The 22,482-nt window shown below is 44.6% G+C and overlaps 1 protein-coding gene across 4 annotated transcripts in view; it reads right to left on the bottom strand.

Annotated features, from left to right (window-relative positions):
* GALNT7 (polypeptide N-acetylgalactosaminyltransferase 7) overlaps positions 1 to 9,270 on the bottom strand; it is a 155,319-nt gene extending 146,049 nt beyond the window's left edge. For all 4 annotated transcript variants that reach the window (XM_055276412.2, XM_055276411.2, XM_055276413.2 and 1 more), the window contains exon 1: positions 8,528 to 9,270. In XM_055276412.2, coding sequence (XP_055132387.1) covers positions 8,528 to 8,653 — 126 coding nt within the window. In that variant the 5' untranslated portion in view covers positions 8,654 to 9,270. The remainder of the gene's footprint in view (positions 1 to 8,527) is intronic.
* Between the last annotated feature and the right edge of the window lie 13,212 nt (positions 9,271 to 22,482).

Below are 22,482 nucleotides of genomic sequence, written 5' to 3'. Positions count from 1 at the left end.
ACCTTCACTTGACTGACCTGTGGTCCATAAAATACTATATGCCAAACCAAACCAAACTTTTCATTTTCATTTTGCAGCCCCCAAATCTATATAATCTCTAGACTGGCACTCCTCAAAGCATGATCCCTGGACCAGCAGCATTAGCATCCCCGGGGAACTAGTTAGAAATGCAAATTATCTGCTCTACCACCCTAAATCTACTCAATCAGAAATTCTGGGAATGAGGACAAGTAATCCGTTTTCTCACACCCTCTAGGTGACTCCGAAGCCTAAAGAAGTTTGAGAGCCAGTGCTTTGGACAGCTGTATTCCTTCTAAGGGCATTAACATCCTTTCCTTTACCATCAAGAATGATTCCTCCTCCCACTGGTCAATTCTATTATACTTCCATAATCTCTTCCTCTGTATTCAGTTTCTAGGTCCTTCTCCTTAGTCTAAGCTTCATTATATCCTTCGGACATAATTCTCTCCTCACTGAAATCTAGCTTGCACTGTTTCCAGATTATTCCTTATAGCCCAGCTCTGACCATTCAAAGTCTTTCATGGCTCAGATTCTATTTATCTTTCTAGGGTCCTCTCTTCCATTCCACCCCTCTCCAACCCAATTTTCAGCCATGTAGTCCCCAGGATTGGTCACAGTCATTTATGCTGCTGCACACAGTCTCCTCTGTCCTCATCTCTCCAGCATGTCTTTTTATAAGACAAGCTCTCTGACAGCATCCAGCCCCATACACTAGATACTCCTTTCTCTGTGATCCCAGAGGACTCAGTGGACTTAATACAGTTTTTGTCTTACCCACCACAATTGTTTACTTGTGCATCTGGCCCACAAACTGTGGCCAAAAAGGGTTATTACTCATTTTATTTATCTAGGAACATACATTTTAAGCAAGACATCCATATAATTTACCATCCAACCCAGGACACTTCTGAGAGTGAAAGGATAATAATGGCTAATGGGCAGCAAATGTAAACTAGAACAAATAATCACCCTGATAACAGACCACAGGAGCCACACACCCCCATCATCTGAGTCCTGACTACATCTTCAAGCTCATCCCGTACTGTACTCCCTCCAAACTCAACCAACTCCAGCCATACTGGCTTCAAACACTCCAGCCTCATTCCAACCTCAGGAATTTTGCACTGCTCCCTCTGCCTGGAATGCTCTTCCCCCAGATTTGCATGATAGTCTTACACTTACTCCTGAAGTCTCTGCTCTGGCCATCACCTTCCCTGACATTCCCTGAGTGGTCCCTTCCACCCCATTCTCTTTTTTTTGTTTTTAATTTTTTTTTTTTTTTTTTGAGATGGAGTCTCGCTCTGTCGCCCAGGCTGGAGTGCAGTGGCGTGAGCTCCACTTACTGCAACCTCTGCCTCCTGGCTTCAAGCAATTCTCCTGCCTCAGCCTCCTGAGTAGCTGGGATTACAGGGGTATGCTACCAAGCCTGACTAATTTTTGTATTTTTAGCAGAGACGTGGTTTCACCATGTTGGCCAGGCTGGTCTCAAACTCTGGACCTCAAGTGATTCGCCTGCCTAGGCCTCCCAAAGCGCTGGGATTACAAACATGAACTACCGCACTGGCCTCCCATTCTCTTTCATATTACCACGTACAGATGCTCCTCGACTTACCAGGGGTTACACTCTGCAACAAACCCACTGTAAACTTGAAGAATCATAAGACATCTTAAGTCCAGATGTGCTCAGACTTATGACAGGGTTACACACCGATAAACCCATTGAAAGGTCAAAAATCGTAAGCTGAATCGTGGTGAGTCAGGGACCATTTACATTGTCTTCAGTGTTTATCTGAAATTACCCAGGTAGCGTCTACACAGCCACCTTTCAATGTAGTCCATATGTACTCGTCTGTGTTGTTAAAAACTGTAGTGCAAGATCAGAGAGCACAGCTCTGCAGTTAGAACACCTAAGATTGAATCCTGGCTCTACAGTTAATTAAGTGAATAACCTTGGACAAAGAGTTCACCTCTCTATACCACGACAGTCTCATCTATAAAGTCGGGATTCCTTCGGACTTGCAATAGAGGGTGGTTGTTACAAACAAACAACCAAATACATGTAGAATATTTATTAGGCCCAAAGTAAGGATTCAATGTATGTAAACTATTGTTGCTGTTATTACTGAAATCCTTAATTTAGTTACTTTTCAGATTGTACATTCATTCTTCAGGAATGAGAATTGAAATTCAAAATATGAACAAAGACAATTATCTAGTTAGAGGCTGAATAATCACTATCATTTTCCTGCATTCAATAGCTACTCAAATCTTGCTGACCAACTTTTTTAATAACTCAAGTTAGAATTTCCACATATACTGTTTACAGATGGCTTAAGCTCAGAATTTTGCTTTTCATTCATGATGAATTATTTTCTCCCTTCCTCTTTCTCCAATTTACTATTGTCTAACAAAGTTGATACAGAAACCCAAACCGTATCTCACACGTTATCTCCCATCCCATGCAACTAGCCTAAGTCACAAAATAGACTGCTGTTCAACAGTTTTCATTCTCTCTTTACTAATAATTGTGCATTCCCCAAAGGCCATTTTAAGCCTTCTCCACCTACTGGTTTGACTACTGATGAAACATATCCTTGGGACAGTTCTTATATTATTTCTTTACATTGCTACTGGATTAAGGGATAGCTCTCCCCACCCCCAACTAGACTGTGAGAGCAGAAACTCCCACTCCCACTTCAGGTGTTCTCAGTATTCTTCATGAGGTCTTAGGGAGGGGAGGATGGGGAGGGGGAAGGGGCAAGCAGGTGGTAACAGGGCTGATGCCTGACCTCACATAGACCACTGGATGGAAAACATTTCCACAGAAGTGATAAATACAGCAATTCTTAGGAATTCACCAAACATTTCCGAAATATTCAGACCTATGTGGGAGACATAAATGGATGTACCTTAGTTTCTTTGAAAAACATTTAATAATGTGCCTTCCATAAAATTAGCACCAGGAAAGATGGAGGAAATACTCAATAAACAGGAAACATGAACCCTGCCTTCAAAGGGCACATGGTCAGTGGTTGGAAGCCTTGTTTGGTTTAGAGGACACTTTAGGAAACATGAAAGCTTCTGATTATCAACCTAGAAAAAAATGTAGATGTATGCAAAAGTTCCACATTAATTTCAGGAAGTCCCCAGGCTTCTCAGATTTGGTGATGTGAGATTTTTTAATCATTATTATGTGTGGGGGGAGAAGGGGGATGGGACATTGAAAACAGCAAAGAAAACGAAAACCAATCCTAAGGCATGTAGCCTGGGAAACTGAGAAAACAGTGACCACTTAAGACACTACACTTTCACTAAGTGATAGCTCCTAATAGTATAAACAGAGCTTCCATTTGAAATACAATCTCATGTTCAAGGGCAGAATTTTTCAGGTTACAACTGATCATCACTGAGATAAAATGGCTTTGGTAAGGTGGAACTTGACTGCCAGGGTAATCAATTCAGCCACTAATCCTCATTTAAGCTATATTCCTTTCAAACCTGTTAGCTTGCCTATCACATAAAACCTCTTGGCCTAGTAGTTCCTGAATTAGTCCTATTATGTACACCCTGAACCTAAGTGGCATTAATGACTTGACTAAAGTTGCATTTGCATATCCAAAGAGTCATTAGTTTACACACAGCTTCTCACCAGTACTGAATTAATGCAAGGGTCCCCAACCCCGGGTCATGGACAGGTACCAGCCCATGGCCTGTTAGGAACCAGGCTGCAGAGCAGGAGGTGAGTAGTGGGCTGGCAATCGAGCATTACCGCCTGAGCTCCGCCTCTTGTCAGATCAGTGGTGGCAGGTTCTCACAGGAGCATAAACCCTATTGTGAACTGCATGCAAGGGATCCGGGTCGTGCACTCCTAATGAGAATCTAATGCCTCATGATCTGAGGTGGAACAGTTTCATGCCCAAACCATCCCCCACCCAACCCAACTCCCCCAGTCTGTGGAATAATTGTCTTTGACGAAACCGGTCCCCGGTGCTAAAAAGGTGGGGGACTGCTGTTTTAATGGATCTGTCAACATTTCCCTTAAAAACCTTTATTTTCAGAGGCTTATGAGTCAACTGTAGACAGTCACTCAGGGCTAAAACCTGGGATAAATGGTGTTAGTCTGAGACATCATTTATTTAATTAAAGGAACTTTCTGTGCTTTGCAAGTCTAAACAGATAATCTTAATAAATGCTGACCTTAAAATATCCACAAAGACTAAAAAAAAAGCGTCCCATAATCATAAAATACAATACAAGAAGGTATACATTTTGCTTTGAGAACTTTCCATAATGGAACAAATAATCTATCACCCTAGGCCTCCTGACACCTTCACTACCATATCCGATTGCCAAATCCTGATGCCTTTGCATCTTTAGGAGCTCTTGAATCAATTTATTTTTTTCCATCTCTACCACCGCCCTGCCAATCTAAGCAAGGATTTTGTCCCACCTGAATAATGACGACCCCCACCAGGACTCCTGCTACCTGTTCTATAGACAAATACATACTTTCTGTAGGCAGCCAGAGTGAAATTTTCAAAACACAAATCCACTCTTCCCTACTTAAAATCCTTCAACGGCTTCTCACCGCACTTAAGATCTCCTCCTTAGCATGGACTACGAGACCCATGCTTTCCTGTGTGGCATCATTCTACTTGTCACTCTCCACGTTCCAACAATATTTATCTCCTAGTTTCTCACTATTTCACTCATGCTACCTCCTGCCTCAGGACCTTTGCCCAAATGCTCCTTCTCAAGAATGCTGCCACCCACTTCCAGATTAACTACTTTTCTTGAAATGTTCAGATTTCACCTCAAAAGTCAGAGTAGGCAGCTAGGCAGACATGAGCAGGGCAGGAAAGGCCCCCCACCACCAGGAATGTCAGGTGGCCATCAGGTGATGGTCAGGCAGTTGTTAAACTCTCTGAAATAATAATTGGTCGCAGCCAACACCATGGAAAGGCAGTCTCCCATTAGATAGAAAACACCTAAAGCTGGTTATCAGCAGGTTCCCACTAAGATCTCAGGAGTTGGGCAAGTGGGCTCCACCATGTGCACTAATGGGTAAAATGGCAGCTTTTAACTAGTATATGCCCTTCCTCTAGGAAGGCTCAAATGGTAAGGGAAAAATGCCTCAAGTGAGCATGAGTAAAACTTCAGTAAACACACTGCATGCAGCCCCTCCCCGCTGCTGGTAGGCCACTGCGCATGCAGACAGCCCACTCTAAGGGAATAATCATGGGAGAAGAAACACAAACCCTGGAATCATGCCAATGTATAAAACCCCAAGTCCAGGGTCAGACGGGGTACCTGGATTTCTCAAGTAGCCCACATGGCCCTCTTCAAAGTGTACTTCCTTCCGTTCCTGCTCTAAAGCTTTTTAATACTCTCACTCCTGCTCAAAAATTTGCCTCGGTCTCTCACTCTGCCTTATGCCCCTCCAATAAATTCTTTCCCACAGGAGGTAAGAATCGAGTTGCTTCAGACTTGTATGGATTTGCTACTGCTAACAGTCATTTCTTCAAGTAAGGCTTTTATGACCAAATTCCTCCATTTTCTTGCCCCCTATGGTTTTCACTATGAAAGCAGTAGCACAATTTTTATTTATATATTTATCGAGGTTTGATTGCTGTGTGGTTTTTACAAGATCCATGAGATTAAGGACAAGGAGTATTTCCTTAACAACTAGTACCATGCCTGGTACATAACTGGCACTCAAAAATGTTCAAATAAATCAATATTTAAAATCACACAACAGAATATAATCGGAAATGTAAGGTCATTTTTCACATCATTCACCTCAGAGAAAGGGCAAGAGGCCCAGAGATGGGAAGGAAGTAAGAAACATGTTTCTTTTGTCTTGACTCCACAGGTGGACAGACCTAAAACAAGGAAATAGTGCAGATGAGGAAGGACCATCCCAAGTTGTCAAGGCTGTAACAGAATTTAGTGTCTGAAATATTCATCGTTCAAGACAAAAAGTGGCACAGGGTGAATGGAGCCACAGGCACAAGCTTGCTGGAGTAGAGGCAGAGCCCATACCTGGTAAACTGGATCGTTCAGGCTATTTAAAGGGATCCAAAGAAGTCCATGTGTAGATCAGCATTAAAGAGAAGCAGAGATCTCACAATGGGTGGAATATATGCAACAATCATCGAAGTAAAAGAACCACAAGGGGGAGGAGAAACTCAGGAGTCAGAATCTTCCCTACAGGATTTGTCCTTCTAGCACTGTACCTTAAAAGCTCCCAGGTTAGTCTTTATTAAAGGAAGGCAATAATCCCTTATTTATGCTCTTATTATTTATAAGCTACACTTTAAATTGGTTGTATTACTATTTACCTGGGAAGCCAATAAAAGGGTCTTTCTTGCTCTTCTAATACCTAAGCATTCTTCTTAATGTTAATTGTGTTAAGTCTTTAAAATCTACCTTTTGTTTTTGACAAATGACAGAAATTACACTGGATCCACTGAGAAACTTTATCAAGTACACTGAAACAAACAAAAAATCAAGATATCATCACCTTCTTTATCATCACCATATGGTACTGAAATGGGCATTATGGCCCGTCCTTTATTTGCACTAATAAAATATTTCACGAGTTGGCAAGTGATGCTGATGTTCTGCCACCTCTTTAAAAGACCATCAAAAGGGCGGGACATTCTGAACCTAGCTAGTTTTGTCAGTTTTTCATCAGTTTCTCTACCAGAAAATAGGGGGTTAAACATTTCTAGCTACATGTAAAAAGCCATTTGATTACTTAAAACAAATATCCTCAATTGCAATATTCAGCTATCCTTTGTCAGTAAGTCATATTGAGGGCAAAATCATAAAAAGATCACCATCACTCCATGAGCTGAGAAGCTTAAAACCGCAAATGTACTGAAAAGGAAAACTGATATTTTTATTACTAGCAATTTAGATGACTTAGATGGGAATCTATCCCAGATATTACAAAGGGATTCCACTGCTGTAGAGATTTCAAATACTAAAACTTCCAGATTACATCTAATCTCATGATATAGGCAAAGAGCTGATAATGGGATCTCCTCCTAGAATTCTTACTCTTGAAAGGACGCCACAAGCCTTTTTGCCCAACTTCCTGATGCTAACTTTCCAGAAGGAAAGTTAAATAAACATGACATAGCGATGCTGATCACATTTGCAAAAAGCACTTTACAACAGAGATAGCGACTCGACTCCTCCTGCAGCCCCGCCGTCTCGGCGGTCGTGAGCCCCTCATATCCTCTCCTACCCCCACTGGCAGCCGGCCCAGTTGGCTGTCCCAGCGGGTAGGAGGAAGCAGGGGGTGCAACGGTTCATCCGGGGGGAAGCAGGTCAGGGTCGGGGGCGAGAACGGTGCGCGCCGCCCGCTGCCGAGTCAGGGAAGCCACAGTGGCCGCGGTCCCTTCCCCGTGCGGCGCGGCTCCGGTTAACTAATGTTCCGAGGCGCCTGACTAAACCCTCCAAATCCAAGGAATGTCAGCGCTAACACTCGCGCCCTGGGCGGCAGACAAATGCGTCCCAGCGGAGCCGCCGCGAGCTCCGCGCCGCCGCTCCCCTCGGCGTCGGCCTGAGCGAGCCGGCAGCCGGCGCGGGGCGGCCGGGAGCCGACACAAGTTAGTTTTCCGGCCCAAGCAGCCCTGCCGCAGCCAAGGAAGAGGAACTGCTCCTCCTCCCCCGGACAGAGCCCGAGCACTGCCAGAGCAGGGGCTTCCCCAGGCGCTGAGCGCTAGGGGCTACGGGCGGCGGGCGGGGCGGGGACGCCCCTCCGCCATCTCCGGCCAGCCGCCCCTCCCTCGCCCAGGGACGCGACGGGGACCGGCGGTCCGGGCGAGGCCTCAGCCGCACATCGCACCCCGGCTCCCCGCCGCAGGAGTTGAGGGGGAGGCGCGCTCTCCGTAAGAGCCGGAGGCGGGGCGCCATCGCCCTCCCACTACCCGGCGGGCGGGCCGGGGGAGCCCGGGGCTGCGAACACCCCCAGACGGGCGGCTGCGGGAGGGGAGGCTGGACCAAGGGGCCTGGTCCACCGGACCAGCGGTGGCGGCATCGGCATCTCGCCTCCTTCAGGCCTGCACGCGCCACAGGCCGCAGCCTGGACCAACCCCGCGTCCCCGGGCCGTGAGCGCTGCGGTCCCGGCCCCCAAGAGTGGGACGCCGGGCGGCCGCGGCCCCCCGGACCCGGCTTTCCGCCCGCTCCGCCCGCAGTCCCAGCGTGGAGAGCGGCCGCCCGAGCCGCTGCCGCGGCAGCGCGGGTGTCGGCGGCTGAGCCCGGGGCGGGGAAGAGCGGAGGAAGGGGCGGCGAGGGGGCGGGCCGGCGGCAGCCAGGGAGGTCGAGGTGCGCGGGGCTCGGCACCCCCTCGGCCCGCGCTGCGCCAGCACCACCTGCGGAGCTGCGGTGCCCACGCCATGCCGCGACCCCGCCGCCCCCTGCTCCCTCCACACGCGGGCAAACAAAACAAGTTGCCGGTCCCTGCCGCCGGAGGGGGCCGGGCGGGTCACTCACCCTCATTCTGCTCAGCAGGCTTGGGTCGTCCGGCCGCGGGGTCAGGGAAGACCAGAGGACCACTAGCCCCAGGAAGCTTCCCACCACCAGCAAACTGCGTAAGATGAACCCAATCTTCAGCCTCATCTTCCTCCGGCGGCGAGAGACTCACAGCCCGGCGCAGCCGCCGCCACCGCTCTCCCCTCCCTCCTTCCCCCTCCTCCGGCTCTCCTCCTCCTCTTTCCCCCACCCCTACCGCTACGGCTGCCGCCCTCTCCGCTGCCTGCCCTTTCCAGCTCCAGATCCGGAACTCCCCTCGGCTACACCTTTCCCCGGGCTCTTCCCTCCGCCCCTCCCCGCGGCCCCCTCCCCTCCGGCGGCCACCGCAGAGCTCCGACTGACCCGTGTGCCTCGCTCTGCCAGGCTGCCTTCCTCTCTTCCTGCCCCCTTCCAGATCCGCAGTCCCCTGCTCTCCACGCGAGCCCCCTCAAAGTCCCCTGCTACCTTGCAACTAACTTGCACTTTCCGCGAGTCTGGTCCTTAGCCTTTGCCCTGCAGCTCAGCTCCTTAAAGCTTTCAGATCCCCAAACTTTTATTGTAATTATGGACCATAACTCCGTCCTTAACGCCTGTGCCCTCCGAGATCCCCTGGCCCGCCGCCCCCTTCGTTGGACCTGGAGTCGCTCTTGTCTGCACCTCTCCCTTAGACCCACTTCCCTGAGCCCCCTGCCGAGAGGCTTTCAGGAAGCCAACCAGGAAGTGGGACTACCGCCGCTGCTGCTGCAGCAGTTCCACGTGGCTGATTTATAGCTGAAGGTTTTTTTTTTTCCTTCTTATTGATTGTTCTTGCTTTTTCACACAGCTCCTTAAAGTGGTGAATTTGTAACCGAAAGGCCCAGGTGAGGTGAGGTGCAAATATCACTGGATTGGAGGAGCTCACTGGGAAAGCCAGTATTCCTCCTGAGCTAATGAAAAGAAAGGCTGTCGTCTTATGCCAAAAGCAATACCAACCTTGTTCACGGGCTGATAAGTTTCAAATCCAAGGACCACGGATTTCAACTCCACCCTCATTGCCTCCCTCGGACCTGATTTTTGCCACTTGATTTCTGCTTTTCAAACGCCTTTTCTGCCTGTGTTACCTAAATTACACAGGAAAGGATATTGGCAAGTGTTTAGCCAAATGCCCCACCCTGAGGAAATAATTTTTCTGCCCATATCTCCCAATAAAGATGCCTATGCCTTTATAGCAGAATGTACGTAATTACATTATCAGTGTACTATACCCTAAACTGCTAATTTAAATTTAAATCGAACAAAACGTTTTAAGATTTTATCCTAAGTGTTTTGGGTTTGTTTGTTTTTTTTTTGGAGATGGAGTCTCGCTCTGTCGCCCAGGCTGGAGTAGAGTGCAGTGGTGCAGTCTTGGCTCACCGCAACCTCCACCTCCCAGGTTCAAGCAATTCTCCTGCCTCAGCCTCCCCAGTAGCTGGGACTACAAGTGCACACCGCCATGCCCGGCTAATTTTTTTTTTTTTTTTTTGTATTTTAGTAGAGACGAGGTTTCAAGGTGTTGCCCAGGCTGGTCTTGAACTCCTGAGCTCGGCAATCCGCCTGCCTTGGCCTCCCAAAGTGCTAGGATTACAGGTGTGCGCCACCACGCCTAGGCTGTCCTAAGTTTTAAGATGGTGACAGCTGATTGTTTTTTCTCATACCGTCTCATATCTGCAAGTTTTTTGCTTTAAAACAAAGCCCAGTTATGTAAAGTTTTACAGTGAAACAATTTCAATCATCAAGATAGATAAAGAATTGTACCAAACTACCTTCATGTGCTTTTTGGCTTGGCTTACAATAGCTAGTATATCGGGTATATCGGGGAGTTCTGTAGATGCCATAATTTCAGAATTTCCACAAAATATCTGTAGTGATATCCTCATGAACAGCATGGTTCCGGAAATGTAGAGTGGATTGTAGTTGGTTGTATTATTGGTTGGCGGAATGACTGTACATCGTATTGTATAAATGTCCGTTATATAGAGTACCTGGAAGAGGGACTTTCAAGTGTTAAACACAGATCACTGCTTGACTTAGCATTTATATCAGCCCCTTAGGTTAAAACCAGTTGTTTTAAGTAGAAGATGAGAGAGATTTTGCCTAAGACCATTTTTTTTTTTTTTTTTTTGTGACAGAGATCTAGAGTGTGTAATTCACGAAGTATGAATCTGCTGGGTAATGTGATATGAAAAGCGAATGCACCATTTCTTGGTGATGATTCAGGTCAGCGTTGGGACCCAGGAATCTCCTGTTAATCAGTACCCTGGTGATTTTGATCCAGGTAATCTGGGTACCACCTAATGGAGAAACACTGAAAGGAAGCAAGGTAGCGGGGTGGGGGAGGAGGTTGGGAAAAGTCTTATATGGATATCTTTGGAAGGCAGGAATAGGCTCATTTATGGACTCAACTTGAACTGTTCAGAAGTGAGGTGGACTCTTTTTCTTTTTTATTTATTTATTTTTTGAGTTGGGGTCTTGCTCTATCACCCAGGCTGGAGTGCAGTGGCACATCCATAGCTCACTGCAGCCTGGAACTCCTGGGCTCAAGTGATCTTCCCACCTCAACCTCCCGAGTAGCTAGGACCACAGGTGTGAGTCATCATTCCCAGCTAATTTTTTTTTTATTTTTTGTAGAGACGGGGTCTATTGTCTGGTCCTGTTATCAAGGCTGGTCTAAAACTCCTGGCCTCCAGCGATCCTCCCTTTTTGGCCTCCCAAGATGCTGGTATTACAGACATGAGCCACCATGGCCCACCTGGACTGCTTTTCATAGGAGACAGTTCCCTAGGCAGAAACTGGGCTTGAAACAGGTAACTTACAAGGCATCTTGTGATCATAAAAGAATAATTCCATTTGAAATCAGCAGCTGAAGTTCACCTGAATAATTAAATCTTTCACTTGTGTTATTGTGTCCGGAATTGGTGGGTTCTTGGTCTCACTGACTTCAAGAATGAAGCCGCAGACCCTTGCGGTAAGTGTTACAGTTCTAAAGGCAGCGTGTCCGGAGTTTGTTCCTTCTGATGTTTGGATGTGTTCGGAGTTTCTTCCTTCTGGTGGGTTCGTGGTCTTGCTGGCTCAGGAGTGAAGCTGCAGACCTTCGCAGTGAGTGTTACAGCTCTTAAGGTGGCGCGTCTGGAGTTGTTCGTTCCTCCCGTGGGCTCGTGGTCTCGCTGGCTTCAGGAGTGAAGCTGCAGACCTTCGCAGTGAGTGTTACAGCTCATAAAAGCAGTGTGGACCCAAAGAGTGAGCAGTAGCGAGATTTATTGCAAAGAGTGAAAGAACAAAGCTTCCACAGTGTGGAAGGGGACCCGAGCGGGTTGCCACTGCTGGCTCGGGCAGCCTGCTTTTATTCTCTTATCTGGCCCCACCCATGTCCTGCTGATTGGTAGAGCCGAGTGGTCTGTTTTGACAGGGCACTGATTGGTGCATTTACCATCCCTGAGCTAGACATAAAAGTCCTCCACGTCCTAGTCAGATCAGTTAGATACAGAGTATCGACACAAAGGTTCTCCAAGGCCCCACCTGAGCAGTCAGACACAGAGTGTCGATTGGTGCATCCACAAACCTCCAGCTAGACACAGGGTGCTGATTGGTGTGTTTACAATCCCTGAGCTAGACATAAAGGTTCTCCACATCTCTACCAGACTCAGGAGCCCAGCTGGCTTCACCCAGTGGATCCCGCACCAGGGCTGCAGGTGGAGCTGCCCGCCAGTCCTGCCCCGCGCGCTCGTACTCCTCAGGTGGTTGATGGGACTGGGTGCTGTGGAGCAGGGGGTGGCGCTCATCGGGGAGGCTCCGGCTTCACAGGAGCCTTTGGAGGGGGTGGGAGGCTCAGGCATGGCAGGCTGCAGGTCCCGAGCCCTGCCCCGCGGGAAGGCAGCTAAGGCCTGGTGAGAAATTGAGCGCAGCGCTGGTGGGCTGGCACTGTTGGGGGACCCAGTACACCCTCCGCAGCCGCTGGCCCAGGTGATAAGTCCCTCATTGCCCGGGGCTGGCAGGGCCTGCTGGCTGCTCCAAGTGTGGGGCCCGCCAAGCCCACGCCCACCCGGAACTCCAGCTGGCCCGCAAGCGCCGTGCGCAGCCCCGGTTCCCACTCGTGCCTCTCCCTCCACACCTCCCTGCAAGCTGAGGGAGCCGGCTCCCGCCTTGGCCAGCCCAGAAAGGGGCTCCCACAGTGCAGCGGTGGGCTGAAGGGCTCCTCAAGTGCCGCCAAAATGGGAGCCCAGGCAGAGGAGGCGCTGAGAGCAAGCGAGGGCTGTGAGGACTGCCAGCACACTGTCACCTCATTATTTTCACAGGGGAGACAGTTTTTTATTAAGAAGGTAGGAAGCTTTATTTTTACTGTTATGAGTATAGCTGGGCAAGTATGCAAATGGAAGGTGATACCTATCATCAAAGTATTGAGGATGGTCCTTTGGAGGTCCTAGTATTCTGAGAACATCCTGCCACCACTACCACCCCCCACCTTTAGTTTTACACATAGAGAACTTAAAATACGTGTGATAGAGTATATAGTTATACAGTTGTATATTGATGAATAGGTACGTAGTTGTAAAAGTTTATGTTTCTCTGAGTCCTAATAACTTTTAAAAGAAACTGCAAGTAAACTAACACAGGAACAGAAAACGAAATACTGCATGTTCTCACTTATAAGTGGGAGCTAAATGATGAGAACACTTCGACACATAGAGGGGAACAACACACACTGGGGCCTATTGGAGGGTGGAGGAGGGAGGGTGGGAGGAGGGAGAGGATCAGGAAAAATAACTAATGTGGGTACTAGGCTTAATACCTGGGTGATGAAATAATCTGTACAAACCCCCATAACACAAGTTTACCTATGTACCAAACCTGCACATGTACCCCTGAACTTAAAAGTTTAAAAAAAGTGCAAATATACCTTAAAACATATGCCCGTTGCAGTATTTGCTGGGAGGCAGCCTTTGTAGGGTTGACAGAACTTGTTTAGAAAATGAGGAGCTACATTCAAAGCTTCGGTCAAGATAAATCACATACCTCTCTGAACCTCGGGCTTTTATCTGCCAAATAGTGATTACAATACTCAACCTCACAATGTTCTCAAAAGGAATAATTGAGGTCAAGTACATATACAAATATAAAGTACAATTCATGTAATGGAACAAGTCTCAGGTGTGTGTGGCTATAATTCCTGTTTTATGAATGCTGCAGTTCCTGGGATAATAGTCACTAAAGAAGAGGGTAGAGACTAGAACTGAATGAGGTGGACATAGAGATGGCCAAGAGAAGCATCGTCTTCTGCCAAGTCATGGGGTCATGTGTGGTGGATGGTGATGTGGTGTCCTCAGCTCAGAGTCCAGCTGGGGGCTCAGAAGCAAGGTAACTGAAGGGAGAGAATTATTTGAGCACCTAGTGTGTGTAAGATGCTTCACATTTATTATTTTACCTAACCTCTACACAACCTGATGTGGGTGTTACTTGTCTCAAGCTGGGATTCAAAGCAGGTTTTTCCAACCTCAGAATTCTTGCCAGACTGACTAGCCTTCTGCATCTGGAACATAAATGTTTTCAGGCAGCATAATGTGCAAGAGGTCAGAGCCTAAAGCTTTGCTATTTTGTAATTTCTCCACCATGTCAACTCTGTTACAGGGAAGCCCAGCAGAGGGAATTGTACCCATTTTGGGGCTACACTACCCCAATGCTATGCTGCAGCCAAGCTGAACTTCTAAGTTTCTAAATGTAACTCACTTACCTTCAGGCCTTTGTACAGGGAGTTCTTTTTGCCTGAAATACCTTCTGACATCTTAACATTACACTTAGATGTCGGTTACAAAAAGCTTTTTCTAGACTCTCTCACATGTCCCACTCCACACCCCTATATCTCTTCCCACCAATGTACTAAGGTAGGTGTCCTGCTAGGTGCTTCCACTGCACCCTCTACTTCTTCCCTAATGATTACCACTATATTGTAATTGCTTAATTTCTTTTTCCGACACCCAGATAAATGTGTATGAAGGTGGAGGCTTGTCTATCTAGTTCGTTATTGTTATCGGTGTCTGGTATGTGGAAAGGGCTCAGTGAATATTTCTTGATGAAATGCTGAATGAATAATGGGATTGAAAATACAAAAGGCAGACGAAACTTAGAAGAGGGACCAGGTTTACTTCAATTGCTATTCCTCCTCACTGGGAGGTTTTTCTTCCAAGGATAAAACTTTGGAGGTTTTATTAAATTAGAAAAATGATTATTTTACACATGGTCATCATCATCAATTGATAGGCTGTTGTTTCCTCCTTACTCAGCATCCTACTAAGGCTGCTCAGAACTAAGAAGAAAGGGTAATTTTAATTTGTTCATATTTTTGTATATATGGAGATTAAAAAAACAGCTGCATTAAAATGGGAATATGTAGCCATAGGGAATTATTTGCAAACAAATTTTGGTATTAACTATGTGTGGTTGCCAAGAACTCAGGTTAAATTAGAGTCAGTGACCTCTAAATGACTAAATATCCAATCACCTATTCTATAAGCCATTAAATCACCTCTTTTCAAAGAAGAAGAGCACAATTGGTAGTATCTTTAAAGGAAGATACATTTTATTGTTTAGAAAATAACTACTATTTAGATATCAAGGGAAGCATAGTGTAAGTTTGTTAAGAATTTATTAATTTTGTGTACTGTTCATTAGTTACCTCTTACTGCTTAACAAATTACTCCAAAGTTTAGCACTTTCAAACAACAAACATTTACTTCACACAGTTTCTGAAGTCAGGAATCTAAGAGTGGCGTAACAAGGTAGCTCAGAGTCTCTCATGAGGTTCTTACCAAACTGTCAGCTGGGACCACCATCATAACCAACTGGGCCTGGAGAATTTGCTGTCAAGTTCACCCACATGGCCAGCAGGCAGGCCTCAGTTCCTCACTGGCAGGTGGTGGGAGGCTTCAGTTCCTTGTCACGTGGGCTTCTCCACATGGCTACTCATGACATGCCAAGCCGACTTCCCCCCTTCACGAAAGATCTGAGGGAGAGAGAGCCCAAGGCAGAATCCATAGTCTTGTGTAAGAAATAATCTGTATACCGCCTTCATCTGTAAAATGAAGGTGTTGGACCAAATGATCTTTAACATTCTTTCCAATACTGAAATTCTGAGATTTTCCTATGATGCTGATGTGTGATTGAGACTAATTTGTGCTTTCATGTGGAATACTATGAGCTAAAATCCTGCCTTTGTACTTTTTTTCTGACATGGGGTACTATTTCTATCATAAGCTTGAGATGGATAATTCCTGAGTTGTGCTCATCTGGAATAAAGGACTGTTGTCAAGGGCTTCCATTTGATGAGGTTAAGGGTCTCCTACAGTGTTTGGAAAGCAAAAATATTTATTTAAAAGCCCTCAGATTTCACATCGTGGAACACTACCTCTTCATAATTTGGTACTGTTTTTGGACTCCCATAATTCAGAAGTGCTCTTCTGATCTAACCATTTATTTAAGAGGTGATTGAAACGGATTTTGTCTCTTACCACTCTTGTTTAAAACCTCTTCAACAGCTTCCCGTTGCTCTTAGATCTAAGCCCAAACTCCTCCATTTATTACAAAGCCTTCGTGAGCTTGCCTCTGCTTACCTCTGCAGCCCCATGGCTGGTCAGTTATCCCCTCTTTTGCAACTTAAACTATAGCCACGTTGATTTTCTCTCCATTTCTGAAATAGGCTAACTTCCCTCTCACTTCTAGACCTTTGTGTGTGTTATTCTCTCGCTTAGAACACTCTCTCTGTAGTTCTTCCACCAACCCCTCTCCCATGAACTCCCTGATAATCCTTCAGATTTCAATTTATACATGAGTTCTTTCAGAAACCTCTAATTGTCTTCAGCCCCTGACCCCACTGCTAGGTTAGAAGACCCTGCTTCATGCTCTCAAAGCACCCTGTAAATTCTCCCTCAGAGCATACAGACTAAGTTTCTTTTCTTTTCTTTTCTTTTCTTTTCTTTTCTTTTCTTTTCTTTTTCTCTTTCTTTTTTTTTTTAGACGTAGTCTTGCTCTGTTGCCAGGCTGGAGTGCAATGGCACCATCTCAACTCACTGCAACTTCTACCTCCCGGGTTCAAGTGATTTTCCTGTCTCAGCCTCCGGAGTAGCTGGGACTACAGGCACGCACCACCACCCATCTAATTTTTGTATTTTTAGTAGAGATGGGGTTTCACTGTGTTGGCCAGGATGGTCTCAATCTCTTGACCTCATGATCTGCCTGCCTCGGCCTCCCAAAGTGCTGAGATTACAGGCATGAGCCACCGCACCTGGCCTAGACCAAGTTCCTTAAGGACAAGGACCATGTTCGAATTTGGCATTGTGTCTCTAGATGTTGACCATGCTTGGCACAGAAGAGATGCTCAGTATTAAGAGAGTGAACGAGTGAAAATATATTTCCTGTGTTCACTGTTAAGCGTGGGGAAAAAGGAGTTGCATAAGTAAAAATACTAATTTAAAAGCCCTCAGATTTCACAGTATGGAACACCACCTCTTCATAATTTGGTACTGTTTTTGGACTTCTGTAATTCAGTAGTCTTCTTCTGATTTAAGAAGCATTTTTTAATCGCTCTTAAAATATGATAATATCTAAATGATTTGCAGAAGCATTTTATAGGTAGATGGTTTTGCCTTTATTTGGGTTTTGGGAAAGAAGGGTACAGTATTCTACATTTTACCTGACCAAAATGAGTACTGTAATTCCTAGATAATAAACTGATAGCTATTTGAAACTGCCTGTTGGCTCACTGAAGGGAAAATGCTTTGCCCAGAACCTCACATCTTTTATGTGGGAACCCAGTACCTGTCAGACAAACTGGCCTCCCTCTGTTACTATTGATAATCTCTTAGAGCATAACTTCTAAATAATGGGTGGAACGGAAAGGAACTCTGTCAGTGAAAAGGCTAGAGAACCTGCCCTGCTATATGCAGATTAAGAGATTTGGCTAGACTCAAATTTCTAATTTCCTTTGAAATGCTCAAATTTCTTAAAATTAGGGTATGAAATGCACTGAAGAAAGACTCAGGTTCTCAGCAGTGTGGTTAGTTAAATGACCTGAAAGTTTTCACAACTGGTATTTATCAAGGTATTACTGTAAGTCCTCTTACAGTTTGTGCACATAAACCTCTGCATCAGCGAGCAGACTAGTTTCAGACAGTTACCAATTTGTTATCACATCCTTCCAGAGATCCTGCTTATCTAGCTATGCCTAGAACCTGACATTCTTTATCGTGGGAACCTATAAGACAAAGTAGCCTCTCTCTTGTTAATACTGATTATCTCTTAGAGCATAACTTTGACACAACAGGGGTGGAATAGAAAGAAACTATGTCAGTGAAAAGGCCAGATAACCCGTGCTGCCATATGTAAAATGAGAGGTTTGGCTAAACCACATTGGGCATAGCTGGATAAGCAGGATCCCTGGAGGTGTGTGAAGATGTGTGGACAGGAGAAAAAAGTCAGGGAGGAGGGGACATTCCTGTGCTTGACTATCTTCTGAACGTTTTTTGATTAATTTGTATAAAATTGGGTTATTTTAGTAATGCAGTATGCCTTCAAGCCTTTTTAGGCATTTGAGACGACATAAACAGTTACACACAAATAAAGGAACTGAGGTTCAGACTGTAGAGAAATTATGATGCGAGAGATTTTCCCAAATGATCCAGGGATTAAGAGGCTGGACAGAGACTAGAGATCTGTTAATTCCAAACCTTTTACTTCCCAACTATGCCATCTTGCTAATGTCCAGAAATTTCATCCTTTCTTTAGTTTGTAACAACTGAACAATGACAAGTACATTTTCTCTTTTATTTGAACGTGTGGCTCTGTATTAAATGACTATTTGGAGAGCCACAACAGAGTTGTGAGCTAAGAGTGCTGATCTTCAGGGGAGCTCAAAATACTGCCATTTAGGTAAATGTACCTTTCAGCATACTGCAAAGAGTTATGAAATTTGAATTTTAATTACATTTCTTTTTTGGAGAGTGATCTTTGAGGACTTGGTTTTATGGGATAACTTCTTTTTTCAAACCATATAAAATGATTTTTAACAAATGGAATCCTTTTCTATGATCTTGTATATTTTTAGATATTTCTATTCAACATTTTTTGAGCATGTGTCATGTGCTAGTCATTGTTCTAGATGCTGGAAATATAGCAGTAAACTAAAAGCCAAAATCCTTGTCCCCATAGAGTCAGACAATAAGCCAAATATGTATATTAATACTGTTATTGAATAAACTGCTGTATCACCATGTGCCAAGCCTTGTTCTAAGAGTATATAAAGATTAACTCATTCATTTAGATAGCATGTTAGAAGATAAATGCAATGGAGAGAAATAAGCCAGGGAAATGGAATGTGGAATGCTGGAGAGGGGTGAGGGGAGGTTTCCATTTTACATAGTCTGAGAAGATAATATTTGAACAAGACCTGGAGATGAGGGCACAGCTAAATGGGTATCTGAAAGGAGATGGCTCCAAGCACAAGGAGCAGCAAATGTGAGGCCTTGAGGCAAGAGTGTTCCTGCTTGTTTGAGGAAAAGCAAGGACATAAGGACAGCTGTAGCTAAGAAAGTGAAGGGAGAGCATTAGATCACAGTAAAGACTGTGGCACTTATTAGAGTGACAGGGGAAGCCATCAGAGAGTTTGGTGCAGAGGTGGCGTCATCTAACTTACATCTAAATAGGATCACAGCTTCTGGCTTCTGGGTTTGGTTTAGAAAAGGAAAAGATAAAAGCAAGGATCAGTTAGGAGGCTACTGTGATAGCATAGAGTAGGTTTGTAACAGTAGAGGTGGGTAGAATATGTCAGAATGGGGATATATTTTGATGATTCTTCAGCTATTATGATTCCAGCTAATTAGACTTGTTGTTTTGGTTCCTGGCTCTCTATAAGTAGTTAAATTAATAACCTGTAAAGCAACCTTGAAATGCTCTGGCACCACACATTATTTAAATAAATTGTGCACGCAATTACTTGGCATTTTGTTAAACATCTTTGTTTAGATTTTCATGTATCAAATAATATAATATTTTCTTTTTTTTCTTTTTTTTTTTTTTTTTTTTTTTTGAGATGGAGTTTCACTATTGTCACCCAGGCTGGAGTGCAATGGCACGATCTCAGCTCACTGCAACCTCTGTCTCCCGAGTTCAAGTGATTCTTCTGCCTCAGCCTCCCAAGTAGCTGGGATTACAGGCATGCTCCACCACGCCTGGCTAATTTTGTATTTTTAGTAGAGGCGGAGTTTCACCATTTTGGCCAGGCTGGTCTCGAACTCCTGACCTCATGATCTGCCTGCCTCGGCCTCCCAAAGTGCTGGGATTACAGGCATGAGCCATTGTACCCCGCCTTAAAAACATTTAAAAAATATTTTACCTGGCATTTTCAGTTGTTTTTGTCAGATCAGTTGTCCTGGCCCCTAAACTGCCAGTGTTGCATAGGAGATTTAATTTCTAAATACAGGTTGTTGCCTTTGAAAATATAGGCTGGGCGCGGTGGCTCACACCTGTAATCCCAGCACTTTGGGAGGCTGAGGCAGGCGGATCACGACGTCAGGAGTTCAAGACCAGCCTGGCCAACATGGTGAAACCCATCTCTACTAAAAATACAAAAATAAGCCGGGCATGGTGGCACGTGCCTGTAATCCCAGCTACTTGGGAGGCTAAGGCAGGAGAATTGCTTGAATCCAGGAGGCGGAGGTGGCAGTGAGCCAAGATCACGCCACTGCACTCCAGCCTGGGTGGCAGAGCAGAGTGAGACTCTGTCTCAGGAAAAAAAAAAAAAAAATTAAATGCATCCATTGGTAACAAGAAAATAAAGAATGCTAAGGTCAAAGACTGATAAGGCAGGTAAACTGAGCACTGAAGCTGGCTTTTACTTTAAGGGCTTTGGCCAGAACTAAGGAATCTGAGTATCTCATATATCTTCAGTTTGTCAGTTTGGGAACAAAAAACAAATTGAGGGCCCTCCCCAAAATGGAAAACCAGATAGGTCTGTCAAAACCAGGATTCCCAAAGGGCTGTATCCCCAAGGTGAGAGAGAACTAAAATTAACTCATTCTGTCAACTTTTGAAGAGAAATCTCCCTCTACACATTTTCACACCATCATCTAAGAAATTCATAATCATAAATTGGCCCTCATGTCAGGAATTCACACTATCTGGATGGCTAGAAAAACTTTAAAGCAATAATTTTGGGGGGAGATGGTTGTTCGTTTCTTTTTCTATTATTTTATTTTTTAATTTTTTTTTTGAGACAGGTTCTCACTCTGTTACCCAGGCTGGAGTGCAATGGTGTGATTAGAGCTCACTGCAGCCTAGATCTCCCTGTCTCAAGTGATCCTCCCACCTCAGCCTCCCAAGTAGCTGGGACTACAGGCATTCACCACCACACCTGGCTAATTTTTGTATTTTTTGGAGAGATGAGGTTTTGAGGTTTTGCCATGTTGCTTAAGCTGGTCTTGAACTCATGAGCTCAGGTGTTTCCCTGCCTCGGCCTCCCAAAGTGCTGGGATTACAGGCATGAGCCACTGTACCCAGCCTATTCTTTTATTTTTAATTTTTTATGTATACAGGTACATGGTATATATGTATATACATATATATATATATACACACACACACATATATATATACATATATACACACACACATATATATGGTACATGAGATATTTTGATACATGAGTACAATGTTGTAATAATCACATCAAGATAAATGGGGTATCCATCACCTCAAGCATTTATCATTTCTTTGTGTTATAAACATTTCAATTATACTCTTAGTTATTTTAAAACGTACAATAAGTTTAAAGTGGTTCCAGGCCAATAATGGCACAGGCACCTGAAAAGCAAATACAAATCCTTTGTGAAAGAACCCTTTCACCTCATGCTTTGAAAAATGTTTTGTTCATGTGGTCTCTAAAACAATGAGTTACTCACAGTTGACAATCACTGAACATTTAAGATGCTATAAGGGAGAGCCAGCAAAAACCATCAACTGCAAAATATGCGTAAAAAATTATCAGTTGCGGTTATTAGACATAGAACGTAAAGTAAGTATGTTTAATACATTTCAAGAAGTGCAAAAAGAGGCCTGAAAATATGAGTAAAATTGAGAAAAGACCTAATTTCCAGAAATAAAAAATATAATTAAAAAATGTTTAGTTACCGAATGGGGTAAATTGCATATTGGAATTATTATTGAAATTGTCTCATCTCTTGGTTTCTGGGCTCCAGGTTCTTTCCCTTCCTATCCATTCTTTCTCTTTCCCTAATTCTACTGTCTCTAAAAACAAGGCATCATTTAGAATTCAGTCCGTTCTAGTTCTTTTTCTTTTCCTCAGTTTTTAATCGGCTAACCCATTCACAAGGCTTCAACTTATGTTAATAATCCCCACACCTAAACTTTTGGCACGGGTTGTTTTCTGAGCATTAGACCTACAGGACATTTCTCAGTGGATGTTCCATTAGCACTTCAAAGTCAGCATTTCCAGAATGGAATTTATTTATTTCCCCACCGAGTCACTTGTTCTTTGTAGGCTCCTGATTTAGCCATTGACACTTGAACAAGAAATTTCTAAGACATCTTCCATAGTTTCCTCCACTTTTTCCTCCCAGATTTAGTTGTTACCAAGTCAAGACCATTCTATCATTGGTATTTACTTTTGCATCTATTCTCCCTGCTGTGATTCAGGGTCCCTTGCCGTTTCCTTCATCATTTTCCCACCTTCCAGGATCCTGTTTCTTAAAACCATAATTTCTAGCACTACCAGAATTATTTTTCTAAAATATAAGTTCAATCATATCACTCTTGGAGCAAAAGCCTTTAGTGATTCACCCGTAGATGTAGTCATTCATTGCATCCTGGGAAGTATCATCTCAAATAAAGCACTAAAGTACAGCATCAGTGCCCTTGTT

This window comes from Symphalangus syndactylus, chromosome 4, assembly GCF_028878055.3.
Source record: "Symphalangus syndactylus isolate Jambi chromosome 4, NHGRI_mSymSyn1-v2.1_pri, whole genome shotgun sequence".
NCBI classification, from domain to species: domain Eukaryota; kingdom Metazoa; phylum Chordata; class Mammalia; order Primates; family Hylobatidae; genus Symphalangus; species Symphalangus syndactylus.
This window is presented reverse-complemented; position numbering and strand designations above follow the sequence as displayed.